At 46.1% G+C, this 13,862-nt stretch overlaps 1 protein-coding gene across 6 annotated transcripts; it reads right to left on the bottom strand.

Annotated features, from left to right (window-relative positions):
- Positions 1-244: 244 nt before the first annotated feature.
- Positions 245-10,543, bottom strand: picalmb (phosphatidylinositol binding clathrin assembly protein b). 6 transcript variants are annotated; one of them, XM_029843825.1, is made up of 24 exons: positions 9,991-10,543; positions 8,101-8,243; positions 7,944-8,019; positions 7,758-7,860; positions 7,415-7,508; positions 7,209-7,320; positions 7,032-7,138; positions 6,904-6,945; positions 6,211-6,222; positions 5,686-5,771; positions 5,448-5,571; positions 5,235-5,368; positions 5,048-5,148; positions 4,745-4,897; positions 4,289-4,372; positions 3,626-3,718; positions 3,377-3,487; positions 3,032-3,145; positions 2,910-2,940; positions 2,721-2,820; positions 2,577-2,636; positions 2,332-2,436; positions 1,945-2,050; positions 245-1,612 (listed from the first exon to the last, which is right to left on the bottom strand). In XM_029843825.1, exons 1-23 carry the CDS (start codon positions 10,118-10,120, stop codon positions 1,958-1,960), a joined length of 2,208 nt encoding a protein of 735 aa, XP_029699685.1. In that variant the 5' UTR covers positions 10,121-10,543; the 3' UTR covers positions 245-1,612; positions 1,945-1,957. The 6 variants fall into 6 exon arrangements, with proteins under 6 accessions (XP_029699685.1, XP_029699686.1, XP_029699687.1 ...); XM_029843826.1 differs by lacking the exon at positions 1,945-2,050; XM_029843827.1 differs by lacking the exon at positions 4,289-4,372.
- Positions 10,544-13,862: the final 3,319 nt, after the last annotated feature.

The following is a 13,862-nucleotide window of genomic DNA, read 5'->3' as shown; positions in this document are numbered from 1 at the left end:
CCAGCAAGAATTACAAACTGCTGATGATTTTAATTATTATTTAATTAAAACACACATGCAGCCGACCAGGCTCACGAAACTGGTGAGTGGATTTTTGTTAGTGACCATTAAGAAAAATAATACATTTCTTTCTTTCTCACTACATCTCATTTATCCTAACCCCACCCTTAAATTTAACAAAAAAAAAATCCCAAAATGAAATAAGAGTGAAAACCCTCTGAGTAAAGAAAAGACGCTGAAGGCTGGTTTGTGGAAGCTGCTCTTTATTTGTAAAAGAAAGAAAAAGACCTCAGCCGTTGCTACACTTTCTAATGACATAAAGAAAAGACCTGCGCAGACGAACGCAGGCGCCATCCTGAATCCGAACTTAGGTAGAGTCAAATTTGAGTGAATTGCTTTCATATTTCAAACATCTTTCGCTTCTGTACTCAAAGAACAGTCTGTTATTTTATATACACGGAGCGCCGATCAACAGCGCTCCTCCGCTCCACAACCTGCGCCTCAGACCGTTTTTTACAAATTAATTTACATCAACCACCCCCCCAACACACGTTACTGTAGCAACACTCCCCCACCTCCACCCCGCTGAGGAGCCGCAGCGTGGAAAGATGTGTGTAACATGAAGACAACTCTCACATTCAGAGTGAAGGCAGCCCCGATCGGTCGGAGGCGTGCCGAGCTTAAAGCAAAGGAGCCCGCCACCCGTGACTTCTGGTTTCGTTGGGCTTTTTTGTCCTTTTTGTATCGACTAGACGGCGAACCGATCCATGGCAGAAAAACTCTAGGCACAGAACCGACTATCGTGACCTCTTGGACTTTGTTACAAAAAAAAAAACTTCCTTTAACACAAAACTTTTGGAATATTTAGTGCTCTACCATTCAGCTTAATAGGTGTTTATATAATAGCTATTTTAAACTCTACCTGTCGGTGATATTCTGAGACCCTTGTTGGTCCTGAAGCACCCCCGCGGGTCCTCAGTGCTGTGTGGATTTTACATTCCCGAACCCCCCACCAGATCTTCGACCATTACTCATAAATAAATACAAATAGCACACAAGGAATGTCTACTGTAAACACGGTAAAAAAGACACAAACTCAACAGGTGTAAACGTCATTAGCATCATTACTTCGTGACAGTTCAGGTGTAGGTGTGTGTGTGTGTGTGGGGGGGGGGGGGGGGCGAATGAAGAGATGGCTGGATCAATAAAGGGAGGAATCGCTCGGCTTTTTCTCTTTATCCCCTCCCAGCTGAACACCCAGATTTTCAATCCAGCCATCGCATGAAGATGGAGTGTCCGAATATATAACATCGACGTTTGCCGGCACCCACGGTGGAAAAGAAAAACCTTTAGAGGAGGGGGGGTTGGACAGCGGCGCCACTCTACAAGTTACACAATTATGGGCACGAGCTCTTTGCCAAGTTTTTAGGACACATTTAGCAGGTTTTGTGACAGCCGGAGCACCGTCGTCCCCTCGATGCTTCTTAATTTTAGGGGGGGGGGGTTTGTGTAAAAGTTGCTCTGAAGAGTTAGACTGCAACCAGGACAAAGCTTTGCTGCTAAGAGCTTCATCTCCCGAGAGACACTTGTCTTCAAATTACATGAACTGCATCTGCAAGAAAGACAGGGACAACATTAGCCGACGGCTAAAATCGTTAGCTGAAGAGGAAAAGTCTAGCTGGAGCTATTTGTTTAAAGCATTATTTAAACAGTCAGGGTGCTTTATTTATAGCTTCATGTGTCATTAAAAGATTAGTAAAAATTAAGTTTAGCTGTCATATCAACTGTAAGAAAATAGAGGCCCAATCAAGTAGCACGGCCAAACAAAGGGGTCAAAAATAAACACAAAGGATGAGGGCAAAACATGTAGCTTACACAAAAAAGAAATTAAAAATAGGTGTGTGACACGTGCACGTTCACCCGCGAGCAAAAAGCATGCTGTACCTAAAGAGACGCTCTACAAGAAATCCTTGAGAGAGAGGTGTGCAAACGGGTCCTGTCCAGGGGCTCGGAGAGGACTCTGGCTGGAAGGACTAGAGGCTGCAGAGGGCTATTTAAGGAAGAGATACAGGAAGGAGGAGGAGCAGAGGAGAAGTCAGACAGTCAGTACGGAGACTGAAGGAAGGCTGAGATTAGTCCGGAGAAGCTGATGTTATGGAAGAAAAGGCCATTCCAGACAAGCTGATGGAAATTCATTCCAAAAACTCCAGGTCAAAAAGAGCAACGTGATCCACAGTTTTAATTGGTTACACACACGTATGCAGATGCCTGAGGCCGTTTGCACAACGGGAAAACTGAAATGGGATGCTGGCGTCGCCCGGTGCCGCTCACCTGAGCACTGGACACGGAGCCGAAGGGGTTGGGCGGCCTCATCACAGGCTGGGAGTACATCATGGTGGGAGGATTCATCATCCCCAGAGAGCTCATTTGTGGAGGCTGGGATGTACAGAGCCAGACATCACATCAGAAATGACCCAATAATTCCATTTATTAAATCATTTAGCTTAAACAAAACACTTTATTTGGTGCTCCAGTAAAATATCTGTACTGGCTGAGGCTAGAGTATTTCCACTGACCAGGCCATATCCCATCATGCCTGTAGGTGTGGTGGCAGGGAAGCTCATGATTGATGGTGGCTGGAGGCAGAAACGGAAGGATTCATATGACGACTTAAAAACAAGCAGTTTTATACATAAAAATGGTAGAAACGCATGAATCACCATGGAGACAGGGTTCCAGGTCGTGGTCGGGGCTGCTTTGGGCTGCCAGTTGGTGCCGCCGGTCATCCTCTTCTCCCCCGGCTGGTTCCAGTGGATGTCGCTGTAGATCAACACATACTGGCGTCAAAAAACTGCAGACCCCAAAAACCTTCAGTGGTTTCAGCAGAACAGCTGAGATTCCTCGCTTACTTTTTCATGGAGCCGTTCCCAATGCCGAGGTCTGGAAAGTAAATAGAGTTACCGGTCTGCTTTTTCAGGCCTCGGTGCCCTAAACAATGTGTGCTTTCATTAAAAACCAGCGTCCAACTCACTGCCGACGAGGTTAGCCAGGGACGAGTCAAGGTCGTCTGACACCAGCTTCTCCGGCTGCCCGGGCGGCTGGTTGGATCCGGCCATGGTCGGTTTCAGGATGCCCCCGGTAATATCTGAATCGTATGGAGAACATGAAACGGTGCTCAGACACAGACACAAAAATATCTGTTATAATATTACTGTCAACAAAAAAAGATCTCCAACTAACGTACTTATATAGGAACATGATACAGACTATATAAGTGCAGATGGTTCCGCGTCTAGCCGATTTAGTTCCTGCTACTGTGCCATTTAGGTTTGGGAAATGATTGGCGGGTCCTGATAAAAACCACTAAATCAGTCACCTTCAGTACTGAGGCAGTTGCTGCCTGAGGCTTTGGCTCCAAACACCGACTCAAAGTCCACCTGGAGTCCCCCAGCAGACTGCTGAGGCGGCGCCTGTGGCGCTGAGTATCCTTCGTGAGGAGAAAATAAAGAAGCTGCTGTCGTTACGGAGCTAAAGAAAGCAGGCTGTTGGAGGAGGCTGGTGCATCTGGCACCGCTGTGTGTGACGTTCAGCAGCCATATTTGGTATTAGGGAGGCAGTTTGGTACCTCTGAATAGACCAGCTACAGTAGAGGGCTCTGTGGGGAAAGGAGCCTGGTGCGGGAGGTGCTGGGCGGTGGACATTGGACCACAGAAGGAGTCTGACACCATGGGAAGGGACGAGAGAGAGAGAGAGAGAGAGAAAAGGGCATTTCAAGGTCATTCTTGAAAACCAGTTGAGATATTATGCCAGTGCAGACAGAAAGAAACTAACATTTGTGTGTTTTAGGTGAAAAGAGTTGCAGAAAAAAAACTTTAAACGACTACCGTAGCTATGAAAAGGAAGGTTTTAAAGGAGCACGTTTGACATTCTGGAGGAGTGTGAGACTGCAGCTAAAAAGGATCCATATCAAACGTCTGCCTATATAAAGCAACGCGGTGATTAGCTTAGCTTAGCTTAATGACTGGATACAGCCTTCCAGGCTCCATCCAAAGCCAGCACACCTCACAGATAGACTTCAAACTCATCTATCACAGGCTGATATATACTGTAAATAACACAGTATACTCCAATCATTTTACAAAATGCCAAACTCTCCCTGTCCACCTAATATTCATCCACGTTTCTTTAAACAGCAAAACAAAAAACAAAGCCCTGGGAGTATCTGACAAGCTCCTATGTTTGCCAGTGGTCAGGAAACATAGGCTGGGATGGTGAGCCATCATAGTACCTGAAATGGAGTGTTCTATCCGCACTGTGCGTTTGTAATTGGCTGAAACTGTTGAGTTTGTGTCAATAAAGGGATTGTAACGATCTGGAGAATCAAAAATAGTGTTGGTAAAAGGAGAACAGGTTTCAACTTTGAAGCTCTGTAGCATATTTGAATTACAACATCAAACTTATTTAAAAAGATGAAGCGGAGCGGTGAAACAAACAAATGAGGCATGGGGTCTAATGTTGAGTCTTGGCTGACACATAGAGGGAATTAAGAAGATTCCTACTGAGAAATGCAAAACACCCTGTTTTGATTATGAGCTACAAATGAGGTGTTAGCTGGGTAAAGAACCTAAGAGGCATCAGCAAAAAACAACACGGCACAGACACACATGCTAATCATGCTAACAGAGAAATGAACAAGGTTCTACGAGGCTATTTTTTTGTGAAAAGAACCAAAATGATCTGTTACCACCAAACATTTCATGAGAAGATGTCCTAGAGGAAAAGCTAACACCGTCTGAAGACACGACAGGTAAGTTAGAGGCATCGACAACGAGTTTTGACAGGAAAGGGTTAAGGTTGGGCATGGAATCGTCCCCGGCCTCGGCAGAGGTGAAAGGATCTACGCAGGCAGAAGAAAAGAGACAGAAAAGAAAAGGGTGGAGAGGAAGAGGTGGGCGTCAGAGTCAGACAACAATGGGAGAAGGGCGAGCATGCAGAACAGGTCACGAGTCCAGAAAGGACAGATGGTCAGAGGTGGCCGCTCTCTTACCTGTCCACGCTGTAGCTGCGGGAAGCCCCGTCGAGCCGGGCTGCATGGAGGCCTGGAAAGTGGACTGCAGGTCGAAAAGGTCGCTCTGCATCTTGACTGCACTGCAGAGCAAAAGAGGGTGAATCTAGAATTCTAAACGCACACGCAGACTATTCTCAGTTATTTGGGACTGATGCTGGATCAGTACCCGTTGGAGCAGCTGGGCGTAGAGAAGAGGTCTATGGCTGGTGCTGTGCTGATGGTGCCCCCGCTGGAAGAGATTGGAGATGTGTCCGTGGTGGAGAAGGAGGGCCTCTTGGAGAGCTCCTTGAGCCTCTTTTCCTTAGAAAACCAAACACAAACGTGCGTTTACCAAATCGCCCTCGGCGTCTTTGGTCCCTGCAGGCAAAACTTAGAGCACCTTCAGCGCTTTGAGTCGAGCCTGCTCCTCCTCCAGGGCTGCCTGCTTCTCCCGTTCATCCACTTTCGTGAAGGACATCCCGGTGCTGGCCAGCGATGACACTGCGTTCGACAAAGTGCTGGCCCTGTAAGGAAGAAGTTCTTACTTTTCCCAGCGTTGCAGAAATAAAAATACAGCCTCTAAGATTCCTGGTGGAGATAAGGGAAATGGTGAACCGGTGACGGAGGGATTAACGAACCTGCTGGCTGCCGTCGAGTCTTTGACCTTCTTGCCCTCTAAAGATGCCAAGTGCTGCTCGAGAGCTTCCAGAAGGCTACTGGGAGCCTGTTGTGACAGAAAACACACTGTCAGCAAATACCTGCGGGGTGGACAATGGAGCTGGAGTCCACACGGAGACCACAGAGGACAGTGGTGGGCAGCAAAGATACAGATGAGGAAATAAGCCTCAAACCCAAGATGTGGGGGTTGAATCTCACAAAGGTGGCTGGCATATTTAAGGGTTTTGCTTCCCTACTGCTGATTTAAGACAACGATTACACTGGATGGAGCATTTGTGTGGGATGATGTAGCGCACCACAGCATATTCACCAAACGTGAATATCGCCGAAGCGGTGGCGTGAGCACAGCAGGGCGGCCGTTTGGGTTCACAGCTCGCGGCGAGTGTTTCTATCCCCGAAGTTTGGGCCACCACAGAGGGGACGGCATGCAAAAGGACAACACTGAAGCAAGTCACGGACAAGAAGAGTGAAAGGAGAGTACTTACACAAACTGTGAACTGATGTGGAAAGATAAAGGGGGGAAATAGAGAATATAAAGGTGGTGACAGTCAGAAGGGGAATGCAATTCAGCGGCAGGTTTTCAGGCGCGGCTTATTCAGAAAACATCTAGCTGTTCCCTGTTTTTAACTGGCTGCTGGGCTGTGGAATTGGCCCCAGACTACCATGACGTGGGGGCTTTAATTGGTGATAAAATCCCTTTGGTGCCAACACCGATGGAAGTTTGTGCCAAAGCCGAGCACACGGACACCACTTTAATTAGAATGTCTTATTCCTGTTTTATTGAGTCTGTCTGGGCCTTTTCTCTCATCTTATCGTTAAATACAGAAACGGGCTGGTGCATGTAATGAAAATGTGCCTCTCATTTGCAGAGAGTCTGAAGATCTGCTTGTATTAGCATACAGATAAGTGTTTTTTTAAAAATCGGTGCATACGTGCCGCTGCTGTCTCCTGTAAATTTGATTTACTATGGAAAGGAGGGGGAAGAGAAGAAGAGAAAGAAACAGGAGACAGGAGACCACCTGTTGTGGCAAACATGCGCATCATGCAGCTTGTGTTATTTCAAAGAACATTCAGGGGACTCTTTTGTTTTGCTGCACAAACAGATAAGAAAAGATTAGAATTGAAAATATGAGGAAGAAGCAGTGGAGGGGGGAAAAAAAGCTTGGATTTGAGCTCACCTGCGAAAGGTCCGGGATGTCTCCCCGATCGATGCCCACCTGCTGTTGAGACAAGAGAGAAACGCTCTTCAGCCGGGGGCGCCGCTGGCGAGCCTGCGCGGCGGCAGGGAGAAATCGACCTAACGTACCTCGGCTACTTTGAGGAACTCCGATATCCGAGTCATTCTGGTGAGGAACTTCTTGTAAATGTCCAGACCCTCTTTACACTGAGTCTTCTTCATGTCAAAGTATTTCTCTGTTCGAGCGACATAAGCCGTCACACAACGTGCGGGAGACAAGCGGAAGATCAAAGGTGGAGGTCCTACCCAACAGGTTGATGATGCCTTCGTTGTAAGCAGCGAAGAGCCTGATGGAGTCTTTGAAGAGGAGCATGAAGGCTGCGTTGATGACTCCGTTGGTCAGCTCGTTGGCATTGACCTGTGAGGGAACATCCAGATATCTAAAGGCTCCTCTCTGGAGATTCTGCTGACAGAAGAGCAGCGAAACGTCTGAAATCCAGCCTCAGACTCACGTTGAAATCGAGGAGCGCGTCCATCTGGTTCTGAATGATGGGGATGGTCTTTAGCAGCTTCTCCGTATTCATGGTCCTCATCACGCCATCCACTCTGCACGGAGAAGAGACACGACTGAGTGATGATGGACGGACAGAGAGGATTAGAACATATGAAACTATTAGCTGTGGCTTAAAAACAGATCCTCAACGCATAAAAGCACCAGAAATGTCAGCATGTTACCGCGGATTTCTGTGCTGATGGATTCCTTCTTCGTTTTGTGTAGCTCGGATATACATGATTTATTTTTTTAGCGTTACTAATTGATCACTTTTATTCACCGTGATGCTGTGAAACACTCACCCACGTTTGACTTTGGTGAAGTCGAAGGCGACCTGTCTGTATGACACAGCCTTCTCATTCAGGTATCGACTGTACCTCCTGATGAACGTGGACATGTCGTAACCTGGCAGAGCAGTGACAACAACTCCTTTCACGCCAGGCTTCTGGATTTAAAGCCACCGTAAGACAGGCCGGTCAAGTATTTACCTTGTAAACCGCTTTTGTCCAGGAAATTACTGAGGTTGAAGAGTGTATTCCTGGAGGCCAAGTACTGGACAAAACGCTACAGAAGGGGAACAACGTTCAACGCAACAGGATGGCGTTAAAAGGCAGAAAAATGTAAATAATGTCTCGGCGGACTCACCTCGTTACCATAGACCATGAGATGGTGCGTGGTGATGAGGGACTTAAACACAACCACCCAGCTGGTGTTGGTGGTCCTCTCGAACAGAGAGTCGGCCAGTTGGGGGATGTTGACGTTCATCTCGTTAGTGCAGTGGATTAAATCTGGAAAGGAAGCGAAGAACAGGAGAGAAATTACGCCATCAGCACCAACGCTTAAGGTTGTTGCCGTTCGCTTCCACTTACACCAAAAAATACATACAACAGTGATCTGTATAATAGTAAAAAACACTACAAGGAAGCGCGCTGACTCCGATTGCGGCCTTTTTCTGAGCACCTGCACGGAAAAAAACCTCAACGTTAAAAAAAAAGCAACAACCGCAGCCTCAGTGGAAACGGATACTCCTCACTTTAATCATTAATGCCAACAAAACACGCTTTTAGGAGTGCAGGATGTTTAGACGCCATCCGTCCCTGGTCTGTCCCACTTCCTCCAGTCATATGCTCAACCACATGACGGTTGAACGACACTGGTGAAAGCGGAGCTAATGACCCGCCATTCACGGCCCCGATCGGGACGACGGGGGTAACTGGGCCTCCCTTTCTGTCCTATATATGACTTTTCAAAAGGCGGGGGACTTTAAGTAGGACAGGACAACCTTCCGGAGCAGCAGCGGCGGTTAGCCTGGGCGGGTGGAGAGCTGGGCAAGAGATGGCGAAGATGACGTCCACGGTGGAGAGGCGAGGAGGGAAGAGGCGGAAGACGAGGGTGGAGAGCATGCTGACAGCGCTGTCATGTTATAATCACCCTGCTGAATATTCAGAGGCCGACATGAATGACTTCTAATTCAATCATTGATGTGACAATGCATTATGGCGCCGAACACCTATTTTAGGTCCTGGGTCCTATTTTCTTTTAAGAAGCCTCCATCGTAGTTTCAGACTGTTAAGAATGACTTTTTCTTCCCTCTTACAAAAAGACACCATCTTTAGTCAATGGATTTACTCCATCACAAAGTCTTGTGTGGGTTCGCCGGGATGCTGTTTAACATTGTTACGATTATTTAAAGGGGGACATCTCGAGCACAAACGTCCCATCAGACATCTGACCAAATGATCCGGCCGTGTTTTACAGCCCACATTTGCGCGAATACAACTAATTCAGATCTTCTTTGATACATCATGTGATGAAAACCTGCGACGTTAACCTGTATTTTGAAGATGCCCCATGACTGCACCCATATGATGGAATCAACTCCTACTGGAATGAGCGGATCGATGCACAGGAATCTGCTGCTGCATCCCCTTAAGTACAGACAGACACAGTCTCCTGGGGCTTCCAGTGCATCAACATTAATGATCGGAGGATTCCTGAGCTTGCATGAGTGATGGCCTGGGAGCAGCCGGCTCTGCCTGAGCCACAGCGGCCTCTCGCTTCGGCATCACCGTCAGAAAACACCCTGAAACAGGCACTCGTGCAGGTGCAGGTGCACACAGTTGTTCCTGGAGCTGCTGGGATGGGGAGCTTTTCCCTTTTGTATGCCAGTGAAATCACTAGCCTGATTGGAGGGACTTGACATTTTTCACTAGAACTGATGGAGGAAAGGGGAAGAACAAAAACCACACCATTAAACACGCTATTTGGGAGCAAACCGTGGTGAGAGATGATAATAACTCCGTGATTAAGAATCAATTACGTCTTTAAACCCCCTACAAAATACACCTACTTGGTGAACCGGGCCTGTCGTCACTGTTAAACAATATAATCTCCCATTAGCATGTTAGCCGAGCCTGAGCTATCATCCAGAGGCTTCGAGGCCTTGTAGCTCCTCCATCGCCATAACGCCGTGATTCTTCCGCCGTTGTAACCCCCCCGAATCTGGAAAACAGCCTTTTAAATAAGGATACTCACAGTCCAAATGCTTCTTTTTCGGGCCCATGACTTCGTGAGTGGTGGCCTTGCACACTGTTTTGGACACGGCGGATCCCGTTACACTGTGCTGGGCAGCGGTGATCCGGTCCGTAATGCTCTGCCCCGACATCTTCTGCTCCCTGGACGCAGCGACAAAGGGGGAATCTACAGCCTCGCCCGGGCTTCTCTTCTGATAATACCCCGAAAAAGCCGAGAATGGAGCCTCCGCTTGGTCCGCGAACGTGTCGGATCCCCCCCCCCTCGTTCCCCCGCCTCGGCGGAGACAATCGTCGGGCTATGCGGGAGCAGCACCGGCGGAGGGCGGAATAAAGAGCCCGGCAACAGCCGCAAAATGTGGGATTGGTTCCGCCGTCAAAGGTGGATCAGATCTCGGGGATGCCGCGATGGCGGAGTCCGCTCGCTGACTCATCCGACCCGGGCGTCTGTGTCGCTCTCATCCCGATGTGGCACACCGGATCCCTGCTCCCTCTGCCTCCTCCTTCGTCTCCTCCTCCCGCTGCTGCCGCTGCCGCCGCCGCCGTGGGAGGAAAAAAAGGGGGGATAAACGGAGGAGGGAAATGGCGGGCCTGCTGGATCAAATATTCAATCACAGGAGTGCAGGGTGGCCTGGATGCGAGGATGAGGGAAGCAGGCCGGAGAGACTGAAGCAATGAACCGCAGCGGTTAAAAAAGAATCAGTATCCATCGGTGCACAGCTGCCATGGAGGTTTCACGGCGCCTTCAAAATTAGAACACTAATTATAACACTGTAATAAAGATTTGACATAAATACTTTATAGCATCCTTCAGTGCGTGAAGGGTTCCAGACACCCTGAATATTCTCAATAGCAGCCCTGTCTCTAAAGGAGCTTTACAGCGATATTAATGTGAACCCACCGAGGCCAGATCTCAAGTTTAATCAGAAAAAAAGAGGTGGCACACACCAGAAATTGCAGCAATTTTCTTTGAGGGACTGCATTCATTTTCAGGGTCTTGGAAGCTTTTGAACTGAATTAAAGTTAGCTGCAAGGCAAATGAGAATAATTCAAGGTCCAGGGTGGATTCCAAGAGTCTGGATCAGGTGTTTAACAGATATTAAAGTGTCAGCATGAAGTCTAATATGTTCTAAATACGTGTGAGGGAGACTGTGGGAGGGAATAAAGAAATCCATGAGATAACAGAAAAGACACGTTCGTGGGGTGGAAAGGTGCAAACCACAGCATGCCAGGCATGATTTAGCACACTTACACTCTTCATCCAAAGAATATTTTCAGTTCATCCAGTTCATTCATTTTCAGTTCAGTCTTTTCTCGCACACCAAAGATGCACATATCAAAAGTCAGGCACACAAATTTAAATGTTGAAGTGAAGTGACAGAAAATTACCCAAACTTTCACGGCGCCAAATCTGGTTTTTCCACTGAATAAACCCACTGTCCCAGTTTAGACTATTTAACACTATTGTATTTCAGTTGTGAATGCAGTCAATTCAAATCTGCACCAAATATACATAATCAAACGCAATATAACTTGCTGGTATTCTCATCCAAATTATCATTTATTTCCAGTAAATTACAGACGTTTATAAAGTCATAATAGTAAATAAATGTACAGCTTCCTCTGTAGTGTAGTTCGCATTGTTGGCCACGCGGGGGCGCTGCACTGCCACGAAAGTCAACTGAGTCATCCTGACGTCAGATCAAGCTCTGCCATGACGTAACAAGACTGACTCATAGTTTGTATTAAAAGTGTGAATCAGTAGCTTAAAATTGTAATCTTACAAACATTTCAAAGCAAAAAAGGCTCACTAACCTTTAGAAATGGCATCATTTTGTCTGAAAATATCTATAATTAAACAATAAAAATGTGTAAAGGGAAATTTGTAGGCTTAAAAAACAACACAACATAAACAATAAACTCTGAAGTAAGCGTTAAGGACATCCTATTTGTTAGTCTGATATTTCCCCTGTAGAGATTCTCAAAACTCGATATTTCTGAACAAACACAGGGTGTTCCTCAATCCGCTGATCTTTTAATCCAGGATCAGGTTTTATTTATGCAAGTGGATCCTTTTATTTCTTTTGTTTTTGTTTAGTTTTATTTTCTCTCACACTTGAGAATTTTCTGGCAGACCATTTCAAGAGAAGCAGGCTTATCTTTGTACCTCTAAAGTGGACTTGTGCATCCGTATATGTAGCATCACTAATCTGTAGACTGCTGCAAATTTAATCCATGGCAACAAATGAACAACTGTTTTCCCTCTGCACGTTTATCCTTGTTTTAAGGGAGAGGGGGGGGGGGGGAAATCAATAGGTTTGTGTTCTTTTGGAAACATTACTCACTAGGGATCAGACTGCAACACGGCTTTTGATGAGGGCTTTGCTTTCCCGCCGGAAAAAAAAAAAAAACCTGGAGTTTCAGATTACTGCTGCACTCCCACGGATTTTGCGGCATGGAACAGATTATGTGATGGGGATGCGTGTTTTTCTGGAGTTGAGACGTTCCTGGTCGATCAGATAAACACGTCTGTATCAGGAAGACCGAAGTGTGCGAGCCGTTAAATGTCTCGGAGAATAATGTCCTGCAGCATCTTGCTAGCAAGCAAGAGCTGCTGCTGCGGGGCCACAAAGGGCGACCACAATGAGGATGATGAAGATTCCAGTAAATAAAAACATTGTGACATTCGAGACACCGAGCATTAAAGATGCACATGTATGAGGGGCCGTCTGGGACATTATTAAGAATTACCATAGACACACACTACTGAAATGGTCTCACAGACACAACTAAGATTTCACTGTAACCAGAAGTCATATCAGTAGAAACAGAGGTCAATTCAGTAGAAACGGGAGTCATTTCAGTAGTTTTAGTAGAAACTGAAGGCGTTTCAGTAGAAAGGGAAGGTGTTTCAGTAGAAAGGGAAGTAATTTCAGTAGAAAGGGAAGGTGTTTCAGTAGAAAGTCATTTCAGTAGAAAGGGAAGTAATTTCAGTAGAAAGGGAAGTCGTTTCAGTAGAAAGGGAAGTCATTTCAGTAGAAAGGGAAGTAATTTAACTAGAAAGGGAAGGTGTTTCAGTAGAAAGTCATTTCAGTAGAAAGGGAAGGTGTTTCAGTAGAAACGGAAGTAATTTCAGTAGAAAGGGAAGTCGTTTCAGTAGAAAGGGAAGTAATTTCAGTAGAAAGGGAAGTCGTTTCAGTAGAAAGGGAAGTAATTTCAGTAGAAAGGGAAGTCGTTTCAGTAGAAAGGGAAGGTGTTTCAGGAGAAAGTAATTTCAGTAGAAAGGGAAGTAATTTCAGTAGAAAGGGAAGTAATTTCAGTAGAAAGGGAAGTCGTTTCAGTAGAAAGGGAAGGTGTTTCAGGAGAAAGTCATTTCAGTAGAAAGGGAAGTAATTTCAGTAGAAAGGGAAGTCGTTTCAGTAGAAAGGGAAGTAATTTCAGTAGAAAGGGAAGGTGTTTCAGTAGAAAGGGAAGTAATTTCAGTAGAAAGGGAAGTCGTTTCAGTAGAAAGGGAAGTAATTTCAGTAGAAAGGGAAGTCGTTTCAGTAGAAAGGGAAGTAATTTCAGTAGAAAGGGAAGTCGTTTCAGTAGAAAGGGAAGGTGTTTCAGGAGAAAGTAATTTCAGTAGAAAGGGAAGTAATTTCAGTAGAAAGGGAAGTAATTTCAGTAGAAAGGGAAGTCGTTTCAGTAGAAAGGGAAGGTGTTTCAGGAGAAAGTCATTTCAGTAGAAAGGGAAGTAATTTCAGTAGAAAGGGAAGTCGTTTCAGTAGAAAGGGAAGTAATTTCAGCAGAAAGGGAAGGTGTTTCAGTAGAAAGGGAAGGTGTTTCAGTAGAAAGGGAAGGTGTTTCAGTAGAAAGGGAAGTAATTTCAGTAGA

Source organism: Takifugu rubripes, chromosome 11 (genome assembly GCF_901000725.2).
Source record: "Takifugu rubripes chromosome 11, fTakRub1.2, whole genome shotgun sequence".
Classification (NCBI taxonomy): Eukaryota; Metazoa; Chordata; class Actinopteri; order Tetraodontiformes; family Tetraodontidae; genus Takifugu; species Takifugu rubripes.
The sequence above is the reverse complement of the archived record's forward strand: the minus strand, read 5'-3'. Positions and strand labels throughout refer to the sequence as shown.

Coding starts and splice junctions, on each gene's coding strand:
- picalmb (XM_029843825.1), bottom strand. CDS start 10,120: ATGTCGGGGCAGAGCATTACGGACCGGATCACCGCTGCCCAGCACAGT. Junction 8,244..9,990: donor GAAAAAGAAGCATTTGGACT/GTGAGTATCCTT, acceptor CTTCCTTTCCAG/ATTTAATCCACTGCACTAAC. Junction 5,369..5,447: donor CTCGACTCAAAGCGCTGAAG/GTGCTCTAAGTT, acceptor TGGTTTTCTAAG/GAAAAGAGGCTCAAGGAGCT.